This window comes from Ailuropoda melanoleuca, chromosome 4 (genome assembly GCF_002007445.2).
Source record: "Ailuropoda melanoleuca isolate Jingjing chromosome 4, ASM200744v2, whole genome shotgun sequence".
Classification (NCBI taxonomy): domain Eukaryota; kingdom Metazoa; phylum Chordata; class Mammalia; order Carnivora; family Ursidae; genus Ailuropoda; species Ailuropoda melanoleuca.
The window spans coordinates 35,419,929-35,442,696 of NC_048221.1; the positions used below are offsets into that span (position 1 = coordinate 35,419,929).

Here is a 22,768-nt window from a genome sequence, read left to right on the forward strand (position 1 = left end):
GGACAATTTAGAATTTTTACATGCCCAAGTGACACTTCAGAAGAAAAAAATACAAGACTTAAGCTTTACATTGAAAATGCTTAACTACACATGAATCTCTCTCATGGTACGGTTCAATCAATAACTTCAAAATGTCTCCTGTGTCCATGTACACATGTGCTGAAAAGTTGGCACATCTTACAACTTCTAAATCAGGCTATACACTGCTCCTCTTTTAAATGTAAGAAAAATTAAAACACTTGGTTGGAAAGTTTAAAAACCAAAACCTCGAAAGAACAAAAATCCATGTGCTTGCATCTTTTCTGAGAAAGCTTATCTTCTGAACAGAAAGCAAATGAGGGAGGAAGTCTGTTCCTATAGAAACGCTCTAGTGACTTACTTTGCTTTGCTTCCGGTCCAAGTAAAACTGATGCTGACTAATTGCCATTACCCAGATGGACTTGATGAGAGAAGGGTTTGCATACCACGTTTGCACAAAGAGGCCACTTTGCCCAAAGGTTCTTCTTGACACAGAAATCCTGAAAGATTAAGGAAAGTATTCTATTTATTCACCTCTGGCCCAGCATACCACAAAACGTACCCAGGGAGGAATGTGATTATGAAGTATTTTCTTAATTGTTTTCCTGCTGCCACACTCTGGTGCTGAAAGGAGCCAAGCTTCTGATTTTCTCCTTTTATGAAGAAACCTGTTGCACCTGGATAATCTCTTTCTCTCTCTCTCTCTCTCTCTTTTTGGTAAAACTAGCATGTTCAAAAATGCATACACAAATACTCCAGAGGATAAGAACTACTCAAATTAGGGCCTGTACTAAAAACATTTACTTAAAAACCACAGGGATGTGCTACTATTGCAACAGGTCAGGAATCAAGGTGATAATATTTCAAAGATAACGCAACCGAGAGGGCAGGGTCAACACCTTCCTCGAGGTGAAAGAGCATTTCAGATCTAGGTAGACTTGTGCAGCTCTGACATTATCAGAGGATGGACATGGTAATACTGTCTGCAGATACGCAAGTCTGAAACTGGTCCAGTGTACTGCTTATACACCAGATAAGAAGAGGAGAGAGGGTCAGAGGAGGAGAGGGTGAAAGGAGAAGGATGGGGTGGGGGGGAGGGCAGGGAGATGCTGTGGGGAAGGAGGGAGAAGGGTACCCATGTTCTTTGTAGGAATTTGGCTTATCTCTTGGTCCTCTTTTTGTCACAACTGTTTCCCCCCTCCCTCTGACCTTTAAGCATCCATAAATGCATCTGAAAGGCAAACACTGAAGACTGATAATGAATTCCTCTGAAGAGCTCGGAGAGCCTACAATCCTGACTTCAGTTCGCGGCGATAACTTGGCAACTGTTGTTTTAAAAGTGACCAGGGGGGTGCCTGGGTGGCGCAGTCATTAAGCGTCTGCCTTCGGCTCAGGGCGTGATCCCAGCGTTCTGGGATCAAGCCCTGCATCAGGCTTCTCTGCTAAGAGCCTGCTTCTTCCTCTCCCACTCCCCCTGCTTGTGTTCCCTCTCTCACTGGCTGTCTCTCTCTGTCAAATAAATAAATAAAATCTTTAAACAAAACAAAAAAGAGACCAGGAGTACCAAAGTAAAAAATGAGCAAATGGTCTGAACAGGTATTTTCCTAGAGAAGATATACAGGTGGCCAAAGAGCACCTGAAGAGATGCTTAGCCATCATTAGTCATGAGGGAAGTGGAAATTCAAACCCAAATGGGCTATCACTGTAAGCCACCAGGGTGACTGTTAAAAAAACAACAAAAACACAACTAAAAATAACAAGTGTTAGGGAGGATGTGGAGAAAATGGAGCCATACACATTGCTGATAGGAATGCAAAATGGTAGAGCTGCTGTGAAAAAACTGTAGCAGTTCCTCCAAAGGTTAAAGAAAGAGTTACCATTTGACCCAGCAATCTGCCCCCCCCAGGTCTATCCAGGAGAAACGAAAACATGTCCGCACAAAAACTTGCACATGAATATTCCCAGCAGCAATGTTACTGGGATAGTTACTGGGACCACACAAAGAAAAGGCTGTCATCCTCACCTCCGTGGATCGTGAACTTCAACAGCGAATTTTTTCTCACGGAAATATAAGTTCTCCAGCTGTTTCCACTGGAATAACTAAGAAACGAAGAAAACAGAAAAGACGCACAGCTTTAATTAATGCTGATTTTTACTAAATCTGGAACTCAGCTTAATCACCAAATAATCAAGAAGGTACACTAAGGCGAAGCACAAACATGTAACGCAGTCTTGTTACAAGTCAACAACCTGAAACCATTTTATTCCTTTCTCTGACAGTAATTGTCACCTCCCGAGTAAATCTTCCCTGAACAATAAAACCAGACAAGTGTGGGGAACATGCATACTCTTTTTCCTCTGACTCAACTAAATAGAGTTAGGAAATCCTTACCAATTCCAGTAAGTGCATGCCTTCTGATCAAAGATGTTGACTTCAGATTTAAATGGAAAGATATTCAAAAGGATGTTTCAGTAGAACCACAGATGAAATTTCAAAAGAATGCAAAGTGAAAGTAAAACGGAACCCCAAGCAGGGGTGATTCTCTATGACACCAGTTTCCCGCCTACAAGAGTTCCCCTAAATGCGACAGAAACCTAGCGCCAGGAATTGGAGCAGAGGTGGGGTGGGGTAAATGTGGGGTTGCCCTCTTGAGCTGGAGCCTCCAGTTTTTGTGGGTAGAACCCACTTCTATATTCCCACCGCTGACATTCTAATGCTGCACTCGGCGTCATCTGCCCATTGGTTGGGAGAAACAGAAGTTAACTAGCAATGTGATTCGAAAATCACATAATTTGTAAAAGGCAGCCCATTCACAGGACGGAGCGCCCTTCTGTATTTTCTGAGCTCCTTCCCAACCCCCTTGTACTCCCCTGAGCCTCCGCTTTTCCTCTCAACTTGGAATTTGTCCCACTATTGATGATTAGTAGACTTTGGCTGGAGTTTGAAATTATGTTCAGAGAAACTTAGGGAAGCATTTGAGTTGTCTAATTGCAAAGCACCCATCAGCACAACCATTTCCTGAGGTACAGGAGCCAAGACTTTTTGCGAACATGTGAGCCTCATGTAAAGGAACAGCCTGAACTGAAAGCTCCTAGACACATGTAAGCAAGAGACAAAAGCGTTCAAATTGGACCCCCAATCCCAAACACAGTCAGAGAAACCAGCACACGCTAAGAACACAGCCCTTCGCGGTCCGAACATCCAGTCAGTGTAACTACAACAATAGCCAGGTGGTAGGAGTTATTAGTGAAAGCTTAAAGCTACATACCTATTTCCTAAAATGTCTGTAGACTGGACGCTTTCATTTCTTTTCATCCAGAGATTCCAAAAATGGGACAGAAATGTGAAGGAAAACCCCAAGGTTCGTTCCACCTCCCCCCTCTCCCAGACAGCAGCTCCGGTGAGTTCTGAACGAAGTTTCATAAGACACCTAGGTGTAACTCAATTTCACAAACAGAGCCTCCCACGGCTGACACGCTACTGACATCAGCAACTCCAGCGAGTGACACCTCCCCAGTTCCACTCCTTCCTCTGATCAGAGAGAAAGAGGGCAAAGTTCTCCCTGGCAGCCCTTCCCAGAAGGGAGACACAGTCTTTTAAAATGGGCTGTAGTGTGGCTCCGATGATACTTCCCGGGAAATAAGTTGCTTTTTGAACCCAGGCACAAATTTCCTTGGAGGCTGTCTCAGGGAGACATTTCTAGCCCGGGTTTACTCAGCCTGGGCACGAACAGGTTCTGCAAGAAGAGCCACAGTGCAGCTCAGCTGTGTTTTTCTTTGCGTCCATTCCCACACACATAAAAACCAGGGCCGGACCTGAAACATGATCCCTGAAAGCCACCACCTCCCCCTCTTATCACTTAACAAATGTGAAATACTAGTGCTTTTGCCTCCATTCAGCAAGTCTCTGCATCGAGAGCAAACATGCTCCCTGCAAACAAAAACCCGACTTACATGGTGAAGGGCTCCAGTTTATTTAAGGAATTTGAAATAATTAGATGGCAACTGGGTTTGCAAAAGAAGTTAATGGTGAGAGACCGAGTCTTCAAGTCTAAAAGGCAAACCCGTTTCCCTACCTGAAATCTTAAAAGTTGATGGAAAATGTGATTTCATAGACGTTGCCTGTAATAGCGTAAGTGAACAGGAATGACACAGACTTAATTTGTGATGGCCGTTGCCGCTAGGGTGAGGATAGGATGGTGGAGCGTACCAGGGGCTTGCATTCTGGTTCCATCACTTGTTTTTTGGGGAGGACTGGGGGGGGGGAGGAGTTGCTTAGCTTTTCTTAGTCTCAGCATTCTCATCCATAAAATGGGAGCAACGCCTGTTTCAGAGGGCTGTTGGAAGGGTCCAGTGAGGTTACGTTTATGAAGCACTTAGCCCAGTGTCTGGTTTAGAATAAACATTCAGTGATAAAGCTAGTTGTAACTGTTGTGACGACGCGCCGTCCAATTCCCTAGTTTTATCATGTCTTTGTGAGGATGGGGGACAGCCACTTAACAGCAGAAAGAGAAGCAGAGAGAGCTGTCTGGATCCCACATCTGTCTTTCCGCTGACAAGAACCAGTCAGGTTATTCTGTTGACACATCGGGTTTCCACTTTTGTGAGTTTCAGCCCCTGTAAAAACTGCTGTATTTCTGTTGATTTCATCGGTGGTTTCCTGATACACCCTCTGGGTAGGAAATCTGTTCACTGTTCCTGTATCTCCGAGGTCAGAGAGGAGGAGGGAGGCGTGGGTCAAGGGCACGCCCACAGAGAGACGCATGGCGGCAAGCTCCCTCCTGTCTGGGGTACCCAGAAAAGGTGCATGCCCTGGCATGTGCAACAATGCTGAGGAGCGTGGACCTGCCACAGGCCAGCGGGGGACCTCCCAGCGTAATAAAAGACTGAGGGAAAGCCTCGGACAGAAAGGATCAAACTGTCTTTTTGAATCTTAACAAGTTAAAATCAGAGGTCACCCAAACGTATAACACCAGGCCAGGATGGGAAAGGCATCATCAGAGGCTTTTTTTTCTTTTTTTACAGCACTTATTATATAGGTTAATCATTTAACTGCAAGTTCCCCTGGAAATGACTAAATTTGGGATAGTCACAGCTGTACTTTATGACTGTACATCAAACAGTGACTCACATTGGGTGATCCCTTGCTTGTAACTGGAAACGAAACCAAATCACTGTATTATTGATTTATTCTTTTTTCATTAAAAAAAAAAAGTTATACTCGATGAATGTACTGTTAGTACTCATGATCAAGGCAGTGGATGTGTTTTGCCTTCCAGAGTCCCACAAAGACAGAATTTTGCAGGATCATGGGCTTTTACAAAGCCAAATTGACCACCTTCTTCTATCCAGCCATCCTTCTATCCATCAAATGCTTACGTGCCTGACAGTGAGTCTGCCCAACAACCCTACGGGGAGTTACTGTTTAGAGCCTCAGACTACAGAGGCTCAGAGAGGTTTACATAAATTGTCCAAGGTCACAAAGCTGAATGGGGGCAGATCTGGTATTCACACCCAGGCACAACCAGGCTCCCCAAACCCCAGTGCCTAACCAAAGCACACCATCCTGCCTCACCCATCTGGGAAGAAGACTCAATGGAGATTTGTTATATTAACAAAAACATGGAATAATTCTCAGCTAGACCTCACAAGGAAAAAAAAAAAAACCAACCACCCAGCAATTATGATAGCCATTTGCAGAAAAGGACTCTGGGACCCTCAAATTGTACTTGCACGAGTGGTTCTCAACCAGCGATGATTTACATCACCCCTCACTCTCATCCACAACCCTGAGGCCGTTTGGCGATGTCTGGAGACATTTCTGGTTGTCACACTGCAGGGACGGGGGCTACGGACATCTGGTGGGTAGAAGCCAGGGATGCTGGTGAATATCAGGCCAGGCTCAGGACAAAATTGTCTGGCCCCAAATGTCAACAATGCAGAGACTGAGAAAGCCTGACTCAGAGGATAATTTTTGGTGATATACGTCTGCTTTGGTAGGCGGAGTGTGTTGACGTAGAAGATGAAATATTTCCTCCAAAATAATGAACACTGGGGTCCTAGTTTTCTCAGTTGGGTAATCCCCTTAGGAACAAATGGCTGTTCAGATTTTCTAAGTGCAAATGTTACCCACCAGGGGGACTGAACACCACCCATGAGTCTAGAAGAGGCCATGCTAGCAGAGTCAGGTGTGCCGAACAAAAATGTCATACCCAAATGGGACGCACTCGGGTAGCGAAATTACCTTTTGAGATGTGCTATCATAACCTTCCATACATGAAACATCACATCTTAAATGCAAGGAATACCACACTTGGAGTATTTGAGAAAAAGTTTAGACGAAGAAGTTCTGGGCATCAGGAAATGCATAATATTAACTCTGACCGTTCAAGGAGGATGTGATCTCCACCGATTTCCTCTGTGGCTGAATCTCGAACTGCCCAGGGCCGACCTAATGACTTCCTGTTAATACCTGCAGCAGTGTGCTCCCCTGGCGTGTATGGTGCCACCAGGGCTGACCAGCTGCAGACGGACACCAGCATAGCTCTTTTGGTGTTTACAACTGGCATCCCTTCTCACAGCTTGGTGTCTAGCCCCGTTATTGAATACTTCAGTAAAATCCCTAACTTTGACTATAATTCTGTTTTTCCAGATGGGTTGTCAGGTCCTTAATGACAGGGACTTGGCTTTTTCCTTAATGGAATAAAGAATATAAAATATTAGCTCAGGGTCCTTGTAAATGGGCTCAATACTCTCCCCCGCCTTTTTTTTTTGCATGGGCTCAATACAGCACGGGCTCAACACATTTTTTTGGTTGCTGTTAAAATGTAAAACCGGGAAAAACTGAACTCTCGTTAGAAATTTGTTCCTCAAGGATGAATGAATTGCAATCAAACCGATCTTTAGTCATAAGCACAAAGTGAAGAACCTTTTACTGTTTATGCCCCTTCCTAGAACATTCTTTTCACCATGTTTTATCTACTCATTGGTTTTCTTGGCACCTGGACAAGTCAATCCTATTAAAATGCTATCTTTCATTTCTGTGTGCCAACAATTCAGCCATTTGCTAAATGCCTAGAAATACAAACGAATAGATTAAATAATGAAATCGAATGGTTTTGCCCGTCCAGCAGCCACTTCCTCTTTTGCAAACATCATCTTCTGTTTCTACAGAGAAAACTCTTAGCCTTTAAGCTCTAGCTACAGTGGTCTCCTCTCAGTTTTATGATGTGCTTAGCTCCTTCCCACCAGCATACACTCTTTTCTGACTAGAACGTGCCAACCCATTCTTCACAGCTGGACTCCTTCTCACCCTTCAGGACCCAGCTTAAATGTCACCTTTCTCAATGGCTTTCCCCGAACCAACAGAGTGTTCCACACCCATCCCATTATTGTCCTTCCATTTTGTTTCCACCAGAAACTACCCAAAATTTATCATCATGTTTTCTCTCTTTGCTCACTCATTAGTTTCTCACTGACCATTCCCGTAAAAGACTTCAGAGAAAACAAACACAGTGTGACAGAAACTACTTATCACCCACAGGATCTTTTTTCCCTCCTTCCTTTTAGTAACAGAACACCCTGAGTTATGGCTTTGCCCATGGCCACCCACCTAAAGACTACCCTTCCCAGGCTCCCTTACAATTAGACTTTATGACTAATCAGGCTGCTTGCCTTGAATTCTTTCCATCTGCTTGCCAGTTGTGAAATGGAAATGGAGACTCACCAATACCCAACCGATTCTCTGAGAGTTCCTTGTCTTAGAAGAACTGCTTAAAATCCTGTGATGAGCTTACAGGAGGGGAAGAAAAATATCTGTGGTGTTCTGTAAATCAGAATACGGTAGGAAGGAAAAAAATCTACTCGGTAAAAGAATTCACTAACCCACTGGGTCCTCACAATGATCTTTGAGATAGATAGAGTAGACAGAATCGTTGGAATTCGAAAGTTGAGGAAATAAAGACACAGAAAGGTTGAGTGACAGCTCCAGGTCAGCCAACCGGTAAGCAGGAGTACAGGACCGGTTTCTTATTTCAAACCCATGTAGGATTTGAGCTCTCCTCCCAGCGACTCTGCAGAAGGCTTTAACAATCAGATTGATTATTGGTGTGGCTGGAGCTTAATTAGACACTTTACAGACAGGATGGACCGGTCCTCAGTTGACATTCTCTAATTCCATTCTTTTCTTCCATACCATACTTTATTATGTACGGATGTAGAAAGTGTGACTGGGCAGCGCATGTTCCTTCTCCTGCCGCTGAGCTCAACCAGAATTGAAACAGTGTTAGAAGGAGCAGCCCCAGCGAGCTCCCCAGTAAGGTGGCAGGGGGTGGAAAAACCAGGAGTGGTGAGAAATGTCAAGATGGCTGTGCTTAGAAAAGTAAGCAAGTCGCGACTTTAAATGAAATGAGCCCTGTACTTTGACGACAAGGAAATAGGAAGACTCTTGTGCTTGTGACTTCATTCGTCTGGCTCTAGGCATTTGGGAATTCCAATAGTTTTTAAAAAATCAGTTAACAGAAGGCTAAGAACCATTTCCCCACCCTGAAATGCCCCCGGGTGATGACGAGTTGGTTAGCAGTTATAATGCACAAAGATACTAATCTTGAAAGGCATTTTATCCCACTAAGGTCTGCCGGTGACACTGACACCCCCGCTGGCTTGCCTTTTTTTATTTCTCCCATCTCTGACAGGGTCTGGTTTTCCCAGGTCAAGTAACTTGCTGGAGGGCTACAAATCAGTCACGACATACATCAATACTTCACTTAGCCACTGACCCACTCTACCTCTTTGTGAAGAAATGACATTTTTCCTTGAAACACTGAACAAGCAATAAAAACCCGTAGGAACACAAGCTTGCTTTTTTTTTTTTAAATGTAAAACTTCACTGTTTTTAAGTTCAAATGTCCTACGATTTGCAATTGAGTTCCGGTATGTTTTCACATTCCATAAGAGTTTGCAATGACACATTTCATGCATAAAGGGAGAATTAAAAAGAAAAAAAGACCCTTGTGATCTGAATTTTTAATACTCTGAATTTTTGTGGTTTGTTACTCAGAATTTTAAATTTCTCTTAATTTGCATCATGCCTTAGGGCACTACAGTTAATAAAATGGCGCAGAGTGCTTAAAAGTCTCTGAAAACAGAAAATCTGAGTGTGGACTCTTAGAACACTAAGGCTATGAGTCTGTAGCAATGTGGGCTCCTTCTCTAACCAAGAATATGTCTCATACCCTTTTTATATTGTCTAGAAGTCACTATCAATGAAAACCAACCAATTGCGTAGGGCTGACTGTGTATCAGGGGCAGTGCTCAATATAATCTCACATAATTCTTACAAACGCCCTATGCCGTTGGTGGCATTACCGTGGTGCAGGTGAAGAAACTGAGTTTAAAGACAGATTCAACAACATGTCCAAGGTTACACAGCAAACAGACACCCGACATCAAAGACAGGCTATGGGTTGCTTCCCAAATTCTTGCGCTGGATCTTTTTACTACACAGATGGAAAACAACTCGCCCCCATGACTGGCAAAAGCCTTAGAGCCAAAATACACAAAGAGGACTTGCTGGGTATTCTGGCATGTATGAGAAACATAGTCCCCAACATTCCTAGGCTACAACTAATAGACATTATATGGAAAGGACAGAAAGCTTCAGCTTGCGCATCTTGGACGAACATTTTTTCAAAACAGCCTTTGACCTTAGTCTGTCTTACTATTGGCAAATCTTCCCCCTTCCGGCCTGTTTTTAAGCTACGTAATTATAACCCAGCAGGCATGTGTAACAAGCAGCTCAAGAGGCCGAGCATCTCCAAGGCCTCCCATTCCAGCCTTTGTTTCAGAGTTTGGCAATCTTGACCTTCATTCCTGCTCCGCCACTGGTAACCTGCTGTGTGCCCAGGTCATGCGAACAGCTGGAGCAGGATCCTCCTTTTTACAAGTCAGTGCTCATAGCCCTTTGAATTATGGCTTCTTTCATTTGGACCAACTGGGCCAGGGCAGGGACTTGTGGAACACCCTACCTCCAATTAAACCCGTAGTTTGTTTGGCCATGGAAAAACAAACACATGGAAGCAAAATCCACTGTCGGATTTCAACAGAAGAAGGAGGAAGTAAGCAGTGGTTCAGCGTGGACAGCTGCAAAAATAACCAAGAAAGAGAAGACGAGGCAGTGGGAACACAAGATGGCCCGGGTAGGTCCTTTCTGAATTGACTGGCACATCTTGAAAATGAAAGCAAAAACTCTGCCAATCGAAAAAGAGAGTGTCTTCTGATCCTTGTCTAAACTCTGGGATGAATAAGCAAGCCTGACTGTGATCAGTGTCAACCAATATTGACCAAATCCTATGAAACTGTGAATGTAAAGAAAGGGCTGTGAGTCACGGGCGACTGCGAGGAAATTCGCTGCGCAGATCCCGATTCACCATTATTTTGGGGGGAAGCTGGTTGTTTTTAGTAGATGCATTTATATCCTGCGGGATTCTCAAATTCACAAAGGCACATTCGCTAAGAGATGACTTGTGAGTTGATTTAGGTTATACATGACGTGCAAAAGTCAGCAAAACCAGTGAGACTCCTGAATGTTATTTCTTCAAGTAAAATCCAGGGGAGAAATAAATTACCGAAAAATGTTAATAGAGGTTGAGGTCTACCTCAAGAAAACATGGTAAACAATACTTTGGTTTTATAAGATAGATAAACAAGGGATTAGTTATATGCCTTGACTGGGATTCATTCTGCTCCTTCTCCCTGCCACGGACCCCCAGCGTTGTCCATCAAAAGCGAATCAGTTAAGTGAATTCTGTATTTCCACATAATGGATACTGGGCAGCTTTCAAGAGTGAAAAGAGATGTGTTTATTAAGTAACCTGGAGAAACAGGACACGGGATGAAATAGCGTGCATAGAAAGATTTCTCTCTCTGGAAAGCTTAGGATATACACTGACAAAGTCTCAATGAACCAGTTATCATTCTCTTGACCGTGGTTATCGTGGGGAAGGCACAGGGATTGCAGAAGGACTTCCTGACCTAACTGACATGTTTCTGCAGTTTGTATTTTTGTTTTGTTTTGTTTTTAAGATGGCTATGTATAACTTTTAGCTAAAAAAAAAATTATAAATAAAAATAATTTTGAAAATTATGTTGAAAAAAATCCTATGCCCATCATTTATTTCTAACATTATTTATTTGAAATGTGGTCTTAGAGGCAAGTTTTCAGGTATGAACAACATTATTCATATTCCTCCTGGAAATTAAGTAAGTATACCTTACTTCAATTGATCTTGGTCACAGGGCTTATTGAGACACAATTTTAGTATACGATTACACAGATGCTGCCTTCTTGTCCCTCATATGGATGGATATCGGATGCGAAAGGATGTTTTACTATTTTTATCAATAATTTCCAATAAGATGCCTCAATGCCCAGCTAGTCTGCTCCAGGAGGGCAGGGCTGGCGTGAGAAGGGGGTGAGCCCTGGGCCACCCCTTTATGTTGTCTGTGTCAGCTTCGCAACCATAAAATGGGGAGAAAAGGGGAGCTTTTTATTTTAACTCAATGAAAGATTGTGAGCATTGATAAAAGCTGAAAAGCCACACAGAAGATGGAACACTGTGGTATGATTACAAGGGCTGCTTTATGACGAATATGGCTGTTTTTCTAATAGACATTAAAGCACGAGACAGATGGAAATGATAGGAGTTATTCAGAGCTGTGATGTCGGGGTGTGATAATGCACGGTCTGCTATTATAGGTCGCTGTTTCACTGCCATGATGCCCGGCGATGGCAGCAGAGCACAGGGAAGGCGGCCAACCAGCCAGGGGCAACATGAGTAAGCCTTCATGTCATTAGAATACACAGTTGGCCAGGGCAGGCGGGTGGCTGTCTACGTGGACTCATCCATTCTCGTATGGGCAGAAATGGATTGTACGCCTGTGCTTGGATCACGAGACAGAGCGTCATGGCCACAGTTCAAATTGAAAATAACGTAATTTATTAGCTCTAGAAAACCCAAACCAGAGAGAGTGTGACCTTTAATAAACAACACAATAACTTATTTTTCTTTTGAAAAAAGCAGACATGTTTAGTGTGGAAATCTGTGAACCAAAGTTAAGTGAAAACAGCAGCAGTAGTAAAAAGATCAGTTAGAACTGGATTACTGCGAGGGAGCCAGCACCAAAGAGCCTGGCTTATGTCTTCACAGTTCGTCCACCTGTGTATCTATCCGATGTCTGTAAGCATACGTACGTATATGTATGTATAGACATATATAATTTATATAAAAATATTAACATTATATATAATTATGTATATAAATAAATATTTTACAGATAGAAATATAAAATTTGGAAAATGTCATCATCCTTTTCATATGACATTAAAATAGGAATATAATTGTATGCATTTATAAATGAAGTTGGGATCAACATCCTTACAGTTAAATCTTTGTGCATAACTTGATTCCCTTAGAACAAATGATCAGATGTGGAATGTGGAATTGCTGGGTGAAGGGTACATAAGATTAGTTATAAAAGTACTTTTCATTTAACCTGAGCCTTCTCTGAACCCATGGCTTCACTAACCAAAGTTCGGTGTCCATTAAAGCAATGTCGCCAAATCCAGAATAGCTTAAGTTCTCCTATGTGTCTAAAATGATTCACACTTACTTTCCGAGGTTTCACTTTATCTTGCAAATCATACTGGCCGATTCCTTTATAGCTGATTCCAAGCCACCAAGGAAGTCCTTGTTTATCCTGGAAGATGGAAAAGCATGAGAACCAAGCCCTAATTGTTCAGTCTTCTACAGGTGAAGATTTACCAATTTCATCCTTTCACAAGTATCAGGCAAGTCAAAATAAAGCTGTCTTGGTAAACAAAACATTACTTAAAAACCTAACTTGCTATTAAAATGCCTGCAAAAAAGATCTAGAAGTTAAAACAGATCAATCCTGTTAATGGCATCAAAAAGAATGAATCATTACTGTCTTGATTAAACAGTTGGAGAAAAGAAAGAAAATGTAAAACTAATCCAGAGTGTAAAGCCAGTTACCCCCCCACCCAAAAAAAAGAAGAAGGAAAAGAAAAACTTAAAAGAAAAAGGGAAAAAAGCTCTCTGTTCTCTTGATTAGTAACCAGGTATAATGGTCAGGGAAATTTCCAAAGAATTACAAAGATGAGAAAGTATCTGGTAGCATTAGACAGATGAACAACTGGTTAAGAGAAATGGTAGCAAAAATAGGTAAAAGGAATAGATGTGCTAAAAGAGAATAATTTGAGTATGTTAGGATTAACAGAGGTTTTGGGAAAACATTTGAATGTAGCAAATATTTTTTATATTTGCTACAAATGACAAGACATAGTGAGACTTTTATTTTTTAAGAAAATAAATCANTTCCAAAGAATTACAAAGATGAGAAAGTATCTGGTAGCATTAGACAGATGAACAACTGGTTAAGAGAAATGGTAGCAAAAATAGGTAAAAGGAATAGATGTGCTAAAAGAGAATAATTTGAGTATGTTAGGATTAACAGAGGTTTTGGGAAAACATTTGAATGTAGCAAATATTTTTTATATTTGCTACAAATGACAAGATATAGTGAGACTTTTATTTTTTAAGAAAATCAATCATATTTTAAATGTTGAAATTTATAGAAATAATTTGCATACATATGCATATTAATTTATATGATTTTAGAAGTTGGTGCTCTTCACTAACTCACAAACATGGGCATTATGAAAGCTTTATTATGCAAAAGTATTTACCTTTACTGCATAATAATGGACTCCATACGTGGGCAGAGCTTCTACTATTTTCATATACCTATGAAAAATGATATATATTATAATCTCTTAATAAATGAGAGGACCATTTTGGGAAAAGTGATGTACAGAAATATGACTTGGGGGCGCCTGGGAGGCTATGTCCGTTAAGTGTCCGATTCTTGATTTCAGCTCAGGTCATGATCTCAGCATTCTGAGATCCAGCCTGAGTAGGGCTGTGAGCTCAGGCGAGAGTCTGCTTGAGGTTCTCTCTCCCTCTTCCTTTGCCCCTCCCCCTGCTCTCACCCTCTCTCTCAAATACATAAACCTTAAAAAAAAAAAAAAAAAGAAAAGAAACACAATTTGTATCTACTTTTCTTATTACAACCACAGCTAATGTCTCTGACTAAAGTAGAAATAGAATAAGCCATTCAAGGGAATATTATATTTTACCTTACCCAAATGTTAGGAAGTTGCTAACAAAACTTCAATTTCCAAAAGCTCTAAGAAATGCTATTTTCTGCATATTAAGATCTCTATGGCTTAGAAACATATTGGACTGTATCACAAACCCAAATGGCAAGTATTTTTTAAATTAAGCACTTAAGGACGGAAAGCAATAAGAATCAACTTTTGGGTCACACTCATAACAAGAAAAAAATCAAGCAATTGTGGGGCACCTGGCTGGTTCAGTCAGTAGAGCATAAGGCTTTTGTCCTTGGGGTTGTGAGGTGGAGCCCCATGTTGGGCCTAGAAATTACAAACATACGTACAGACATAAATAGTTAAAAAAAAAATAAAGTGATTCTATTCATTGATTGTGGTAAACTCTTAGAAATATATACTTAATTCTTAGGTCTAAACTCTAAGAAATATGTACCTAAAAAGGATGAATATAATCGTACATCAATCTGATTTAAAAAAATATGCCCCCCACATAAAAATTAAAACAATGATTTCTCCATTTACTCCATTTACTATTTTCAATTCAACAAGTATTGATTGTGTACTTCTAAGGTGTTATGGAGTGAAATAAATTGTGTAAGACTTCCTCTCTGCTCATAAAGAACTGAGATTCCTGTTTAAGTACAAGTGGACTTTTTAAAGACATTTTGAGTAGCAATTGCTCTGGGTTTTGTAATCAATAATTTGATGCTTTTTAAAAAAGTAAATGGCCTGGATGTCGATGAATGTAAGAGGTTAGGTCCATGTGCCAACATCATTCAGCAAATACACTGCACAGCCAAGATTCTAACAAAGGGAGCTGGATTCCACAGTCTAGAGCCTTAACCACCACGTGAGTCTCTTATTTGGAGCCATAGCGATAAAGATCAAGGGAAGTCCAAGGACTCTGCATTTAAACAAGGCCTCTTCATAAGATGCTCATTAGCCTAACCCGAAATCCTTCAGGGAAATTGTTACTCCTCTTTTTTCCCCTCTAGAGAACAGGCACAATGAGTTAAAATGTCCAGGATTCGACTTCAGGACTGCTCATTTTTGATTTCTGCCTTGAAGACGGCAGAAGGTGTGCCGTGATAAAAAGGAGATTAGTGCAAGAGGTAGTGAGGGAAATCTACACACTGACCAGGGGGAATGGCAGTCTCTAAGTCCTTATTTCAGTTCTCACGTGCTCTGAGCTACATTCAGCGGTTTTTAAAAGAACTTCTACGGCCATATAAGTTACTATATAATTACTACAGCAATAATGCTATATTCCTTTTTATAATTTTGAAATTATAAAATAATAAATTTAGTTCTTAAAATTTTAAAACTTGAACGTAGCTGGTGAAACATTGTTAATAAATGGATGGTGAGGTGCCCGGATGGCTCAGTGAGTTCAGCCTCTGACTCTTGGTTTTGGTTCAGGTCATGATCTCAGGGTCCAGGGATCGAGCTCCACATCAGGGCTCCCCACTGATTTTAATAAATCTTTAAAAAAAAAATAAATAAATGGACAGTAACTCTGTAAGCCTAAAATGCTGAAATATATCACTGTGGTCTGTTCTTGTTAGCATGCAGACAGAGGTTGTCCAACACCAACACTGTATGCTCCACCCAAAGTAGAGTCACAAACTAGGCAACCAAATATGGCCTCCAGATGGGTTTGGTTTGGCTTGCACTGTAATAAAGTTTTCTTAAAATTTCTTTGCAACGTTTACAATTGGATTTTAAAAATCAGAATTTCCAGCTTTTCTTAGAAAATATCAGGTTTGATAGCTTTAGGCCTGATTTCTGAGACTGAATCACCTTGCCTGTACTCAGGGTGACAGCTCTCCAGTTTACCTCAGTCCCCACCATTTTCTATTACCCTACACCTGGCCTACATTTCTCAGTTTTGCTATCTGCCTGACATTAGAAGATATCTGGATTGATGACACCAACTATGGAATGACTCAACGCATTTTATGATTCCTAGCAAGGCTTCCCTAACCAGATGGGGACGATATAAACACACACCACACAACAGAAATCACTTCAGATTATTTCTTCAAACAGAAGATGTTAAAACTCTATCTCAGTAAAAGGAAAGACAGATACTTACTGAACCACAGCTTGACCTCGAGTCAGACCTTTGATTTTCAAGTAATGCTCAATTACCCTGTCCTCACTGTAAAACAAGGAACGAGAAATACGGCAATGTACGATTATACGAGGTACCGACTCAATTTCAAGATTCTCAGCTGGCTTGTTGAGAAACTTGAAAATAAAGGCCTTCACCAACTTGTTTGAGAGACAGAAGCTGGTTGACTTCAATTTCTGTGGGACATTGATTCCTGAACCTCAGACATTTGGCTACCTCATCACGATTTTTTATTTATATTTTATATGATAAATAATATATATATCAATACTTTTTAAAACTTAAATTTATTGGAAAAGGAAAGATAATATCAATTTATTAAATGAAAAACTGGTATTTTTGCCATAATTGAATGAGATATAATAAATACAAAATAATGTTATTAAATGTTAATTAGTGAGCCTTGCTAGGGAAATTAGAAGGCTTAAAAAAAGAGATTGGCAAGTGTTAGGTATTAAAGGCATTTTCCTTAAATTATCCACAAAGATTTAGAAAGGATTAAAACTGTTCTGAGTCTGGTGTGCAATCCAAAATACTCTCTTGTCACTCACTACCTGGGGACACACTGCTTTTGGAGAAAACCCTTCATTATTGTCCTAGTATAAAGCTTGTTGACGAGAGGGGCACCCGGCTCGCTCAGTGGGTAGAACATGTGACTCTTGATCTTGGGGTCGTGAGTTTGAGCCCCACACTGGGGGGAGAGATTACTTAGTAAAAAAAAAAAAAAAAAAAAAAAGTTAGAAAAGAAAAACTTGTTGGCTAGAAAAGCAAGAACTAAGCTGAAGTCTGTCACCTTTGACGTCACTCAGCTACTGTACCCTACTTACAGATACCCGTCATATCTCAAGTATAACCTAGAAGGGTAAATATTTTTATCTCTACCCAACCAGTAATCAACAGTAAACGGTCTTTGTTTTTTTTTTCTTAAGAAACTATCACTTAACAACGATTTGTTTGGAAGATTCCAGACTCAGGAAGCAATGTCGTCTCAGGACTCACTTTCACGCTTTCTGTGCGAACTGCATTTCATTTTTCCTATTGAAGCTATTCATGTTGAATATTTATTTTGTCACCAGTTTTTCAGTGGAAAGGAAAACTACCTTCAGGATTCAGAGCCATAAGTCAAGGAAACTATATTTAAAGGGGATGTAACTAATTCAAAGGGGTGGGTGGAAGTACTATTCTAAGAAAAATACTGTATGGAAAATGGATACTATGGATGCATTAAAATATAAACAAATAGAACGACTTAAAATATACAACAGTCTTTGGCCACAAACGAAACCTCTGGTCAGTCAGCATTTCTGGCCACTAAGGAAACCTCTATCCAACGAAATCTGTGTTTTGTAAGATGTATATTGCACTCTGCTAGATTAGGGCCACATCACACGGTGACTGCACACGTACTGAGCATTATGTTCACTTAAAAGCACCTTCTACAGACCCTTTCCACATGTGAATGAGAAGGCATGTAGCCACACGTCACAAATGACTACAATCTTGGTATGACGGTCTCCGGTAAGCTTTGACGAGACCCTTTCCTGGAAAGGCTCAAGGTCCACTTATAGTTGCTCTGATGCATGTGATGGGCTATTTGATACTTTCTACACTTATATTTCTTTTAATATCTTGAAAAGCATGCAGTTCTCAGTGGAGGCTACGATATCAGGGTCATCTGTTGTCCTGCGTTGGCTTACCAGTAAGCAAGGGATGGATGCTCTTGAAGAGTTTTGGTTGGAAAGGCCGGTAGGGTCTTTAAATCTTTCCTGGCATTGTCATCACTGCAAAGAAGAATACAGTAATGTCAGTCACCTTACCTAAAATATCATCCAAGCTAGTCACCAGAGGAAATCTGATAAATAACAACAGTATACTGGGCTCTAGCAAAATATAGTCAGTACGCACATAAGGCTATGGATTCAATTAGAGATAGCTGTCAACTGAACCCCCCCAAGCCATTTGATATTTTGAAGTTTTTAAGAAGATTTTAAAAAATTAAAATAACAGTATTCGGGTGCCATAATCCTATTTTCCTTACTCGCCTGATAAGTTTGCAGCCATTTTCATTGTATATTTCCTATGTGTAGCTATTCTATTACATAATTATTATTATAATTGTGGATATTCCATTCTCATACAACATTCTTCAAATTTCGTTACATATCTTCTTTATGTTCCTACAGCACCTCATAATGATCTTTAGCGGCTACATAATACTGTTGGAATGTGGTTATCATAAAACCACTCACAGTATCACCAATTTTTTGTAATAGATATCTATTCAATAAAAAAAGTTTATATAGGGGTGACTGGGTGGCTCAGTCAGTTAAGCATCTGCCTTTGGGTCAGGTCATGATCCCAGGGTCCTGGGATCAAGCCCTGCAACGCACTCCTTGCTCAGTGGGGAGTCTGCTTTTCCCTCTCCCTCCGCCCCTCCCCGTGGATCATGATTTTATTTTGTTTTAATTATTTGAGAGAGAGAGAGATAGTGAGAGAACATGAGCGTGGAGGAAAGGGAGAAGCAGGTTCCCTATGAGCAGGGAGCCTGCCACGGGGCTTGATCCCAGGACCCCGAGACCATGACTTGAGCCAAAGGCAGACACTTAACTGACTGAGCCACCCAGGTGCCCAAAATAAATAAAGCCTTTATTAAAAAGTGCATATAGACCTTTCTATTATTTGTTGGTTATTTCCTTACCACACTCTGAAATAAAACAATCAAGCTGGCCAACTGTAGAAATCACTTGAAGAGAAGATGACATGAAATCATGTTTCTAATGAAACCCAAGTTAGAGCTCAAATTGTAAGTAAACTAAAACTGTACCTCGTGTAAGGTTGGTTATTATCTCAGTATAAAATGGCAAAATTCTAGTTGTCAAAAGAGAGGGGCATGGGAATGCCTGGCTGGCTCAGTTGGTAGAACATATGACTCTTGATCTTGGGGACATGAGTTTGAGCCCCATGTTGGGTGTATAAAGCTTACTTAAAAAATTTAAAAAAAAAAAAAGGGAGAGAGGAGTGTGGTCTTTATAGAACTTAACAGAAGGAAGAATAGGTAATATGACCCAGTCATAGCTGGCCTACCCAGTATGAGAGAAAATACTCTCAAAAACTGCCCCAAGTGTTTAAGGAGGTAGTCTATGAGAAAACAGACATGACTTTCTGGGGTCTATCAGAGCCTAGGATAAGTAAGTATATAGAGAGTTACTCAAAATCCTGACCAAACTGGTGTCCATCAAACAGCACACTGGTAATTCTTTTCCTCCTACTTTCCATGGCTTCGTATTTTTATCATGACCTATCCTTTGTTGAGAGCCAGGCATCATACAACACACCTTTGTTTTTTTAGATTTATTTACTTATTTGAAAAAGAGAGAGAGTGGGGAGGAGGGGCAGAGGGAAAGGGAGAATCTCAAACAGACTCCCCACTGAGTGTGGAGCCCAAGATCATGACCTGAGCCAAAATCAAGAGGTGGACACTTGGGGCGCCTGGGTGGCACAGCGGTTAAGCGTCTGCCTTCGGCTCAGGGCGTGATCCCGGCGTTACAGGATCGAGCCCCACATCAGGCTCCTTCGCTATGAGCCTGCTTCTTCCTCTCCCACTCCCCTGCTTGTGTTCCCTCTCTCGCTGGCTGTCTCTATCTCTGTCAAATAAATAAAATCTTTAAAAAAAAAAAAAAAAGAGGGGGACACTTAACCAACTGAGCCATCCAAGCGCTCCCATGCAACACGCTATTTAGTCATTATTTACCCCACAGGTCTCATCACAGCTCTTTCCATGTGGCAGATACTATTATTATCCACGCTTTACAGGCAAGAGAGGTTTTCAGAGGCTAAGCCACTCGCTCAATGTCTCGCAGCCACTATGTAGGGAAGCCAGGAGGCAAACCCAGTCTGCTTGGCTTTGAAGGATAAGACCATAACCTGCTTCCCTGACAGACTCTCAGAGTACTGTCCCAAAGAGCCAACATGCACCTTCTCATTTTGGCAAGACATAGCTCCCCTTCACCCTCACCTGCTAGTTACAAATGGAAACACTGAACCAATCAGTTTCAAGAGCCATCATTCATGCATTTTCACATTAGCTTCCTTGGGGTCTGCCCCAGTGATTCACACTGAAAGAGATGAACCCCCAACCGGAGGACCAAACACAACCTAAGGTGAATTTCCTCCCACAGCATTCATTCAACACTCACAGATCAATTGTTACAGATTAATTTGGGGAACCCAGCATGGGCTGCAGACAGGGCTTATTTGACCCACACTGTACTGTGCTGTATTAGAAATTGCTCACTCCTGTCACCAAGGCTTGGTGTAAGTGGTTCTTCTTCAATGTCTACAGAAATTTTGTCTTTGGCTTTATCTTCACGTTTCCTGACCGTGCTACAGGGCAATCAAGTGAACCCACTGAGCAAACTGTACCTACGCTCACTGTCTTTCAGTAAGAACAGAGAGCGGAGTGTCACCTGGCCTGGAGACACTATGATTTGCGCCTGTCACCATTACATTTCAAAATGAAGGTTGTGGCCCTTCCTAAAGGTGAAAGATCCAGCTTTACAAATCACTACAGGAAATAAAAAGTCACTTGGCTCCTGCTCTTACATAAGGATAAATCTCTCTATTCATTTGAAATCTAAGCAGTACGGCTTAACCACATTGACAATCTTGGAAAACAGGTTTGGGCTTCCTGAAAACCAAAATATACCACAATCCAATTTATTATATAAAAGGTCATCTGTCAACTCCCAGTAATGATATTTATTTTTCTTAAATAATTTCTTTTATGCTCTGTCCTTCAAATCCCACTTCCTTTTTCAAAGAAGTTGGCTTGTGAGTTTTTTATGAAGGGCAAATACATGTATATATTCTAAAATGATAGGCTAAGGACAATACTTTTTGTTATTCATCATTGCCACCAATTACAAATGTATTATTATCTTCTGGATCCAAGAGAAGTATGTGCTATGTTACAAGAACCCGGCTTGGCACTCAGTTACGTCTTTGGGTTACAGTTAATTTTGTGGCAATCAAGAGCTCCCTAGAGTAGAAGCTGCTATTCACTATAACTTCATTTACTCTTTTAGCAAGTACGTATTGAGTATATACTGCACACCTAGGATGCAGAAGCAAAAGAGAGAAGAGAGAGGGGACAGAAGTAAGGGAGAGATTTCATCCATCATTCTATTCAATGAGCTCATGATTGAGAATAAATGGGAGGTTTGAAGTTGTGGCCCTTTACGAAGCAGTCTTTATTTGGGGCAGCCATGTGCCTAGCTAAAAATTCTAATAATATAGAAGAAAGAGAGACTGGATATGGGGGAAAACACAATCTGACTCCAGTGCTGCTAGGGGCCACCACTTAGATCCAGGTAATTTCTGCAATGTGGAAATGTGGATCCACTATTGTTTAATGATTACATTTTTTCCAACAATTAAGGCAAAAATCTTAGAGTTTTATGTAAGATATCTAAATTTTAAAATACTGCCTCCACCAAGAAACGAACAAATAAACAAAAAAAAAACAAAAAAACTAAAACACCGTGCGGGCCACATAAAACATACCATGGACCATCATTATCACTTTGCAATTTGTGACATAAGCTATTAGTGTAGAATGGATAAGGAGATGCCTTCTCAGATCCTCAATTTGGTTTCCGGTTTCAAAAAAATTATTAACAGTGCAAATCATCCATAGTGCAAAAATAAAAGAGATACATAAGTGATTTTGACAAATGTGGAATCTGGACCACATCCCAAATGATTATACTCTCAGGAAAAGAACAAAGCCTTATTTGTTTATTTATTTATTTTTTTATTAGAAAAGGTTCCTGTCATCACTCCACATTTAGTCATTTGTGCTGTTGCAGAAACATCCTTTCCTTGTGAATATATAACATCACTTTCCTGTAAGAACCCATTTAAGAGCCCATTTCTAAAAGCCACCACAGATATTGAGATAATTGAGCTGTTGACATTAGCTATCAACATTAAAAGAGAGTTCCAGAAGGACCCAAAGATGGCTGAGACAGGCAGCCTAGCAGAAAAATGGGTTAAACCTTTCAACAAACAGGGCACCGAAGTAGAAATCCAATGACCAACAGAGAGAATCAAGTGTTCAGCTTCGTAAGTACTCAGGGAAACACAAATTAAACCCTCAGTGAATCACCACTACATACCAGACTGTCAAAACTCTGACAGTACCTAGTCTACATGAAGATATAGGGCAATAGAAACTCCCATTCACTGCTAGTGGGAATGTTAATTGGTCAGATCATTTTGGAAATTTGCATACCCTATACACAGAGATGCTTTCTTAGGTATATCCCCAGAAACTTACGCAAAAGAATAAGCTTTATAGCAGCATTGTTCCAAAAAGACAAATAAGGCAGGTGGGGGTGAGAGCTAAA

The 22,768-nt window shown here is 40.9% G+C and overlaps 1 protein-coding gene across 4 annotated transcripts in view; it reads right to left on the reverse strand.

Annotated features, from left to right (window-relative positions):
• The window catches only part of FRMD4B (FERM domain containing 4B), a 319,952-nt gene that overhangs the window by 22,900 nt on the left and 274,284 nt on the right, over positions 1 to 22,768 (reverse strand). For 3 of the 4 annotated variants that reach the window (XM_034658635.1, XM_034658632.1, XM_034658634.1), the window contains 6 exons: positions 18,059 to 18,142; positions 16,323 to 16,388; positions 13,784 to 13,841; positions 12,688 to 12,774; positions 2,042 to 2,118; positions 380 to 518 (listed from right to left, as the gene is read on the reverse strand). In XM_034658635.1, coding sequence (XP_034514526.1) covers positions 380 to 518; positions 2,042 to 2,118; positions 12,688 to 12,774; positions 13,784 to 13,841; positions 16,323 to 16,388; positions 18,059 to 18,142 — 511 coding nt within the window. The remainder of the gene's footprint in view (positions 1 to 379; positions 519 to 2,041; positions 2,119 to 12,687; positions 12,775 to 13,783; positions 13,842 to 16,322; positions 16,389 to 18,058; positions 18,143 to 22,768) is intronic. The other variant, XM_034658633.1, reaches the window with a different exon arrangement.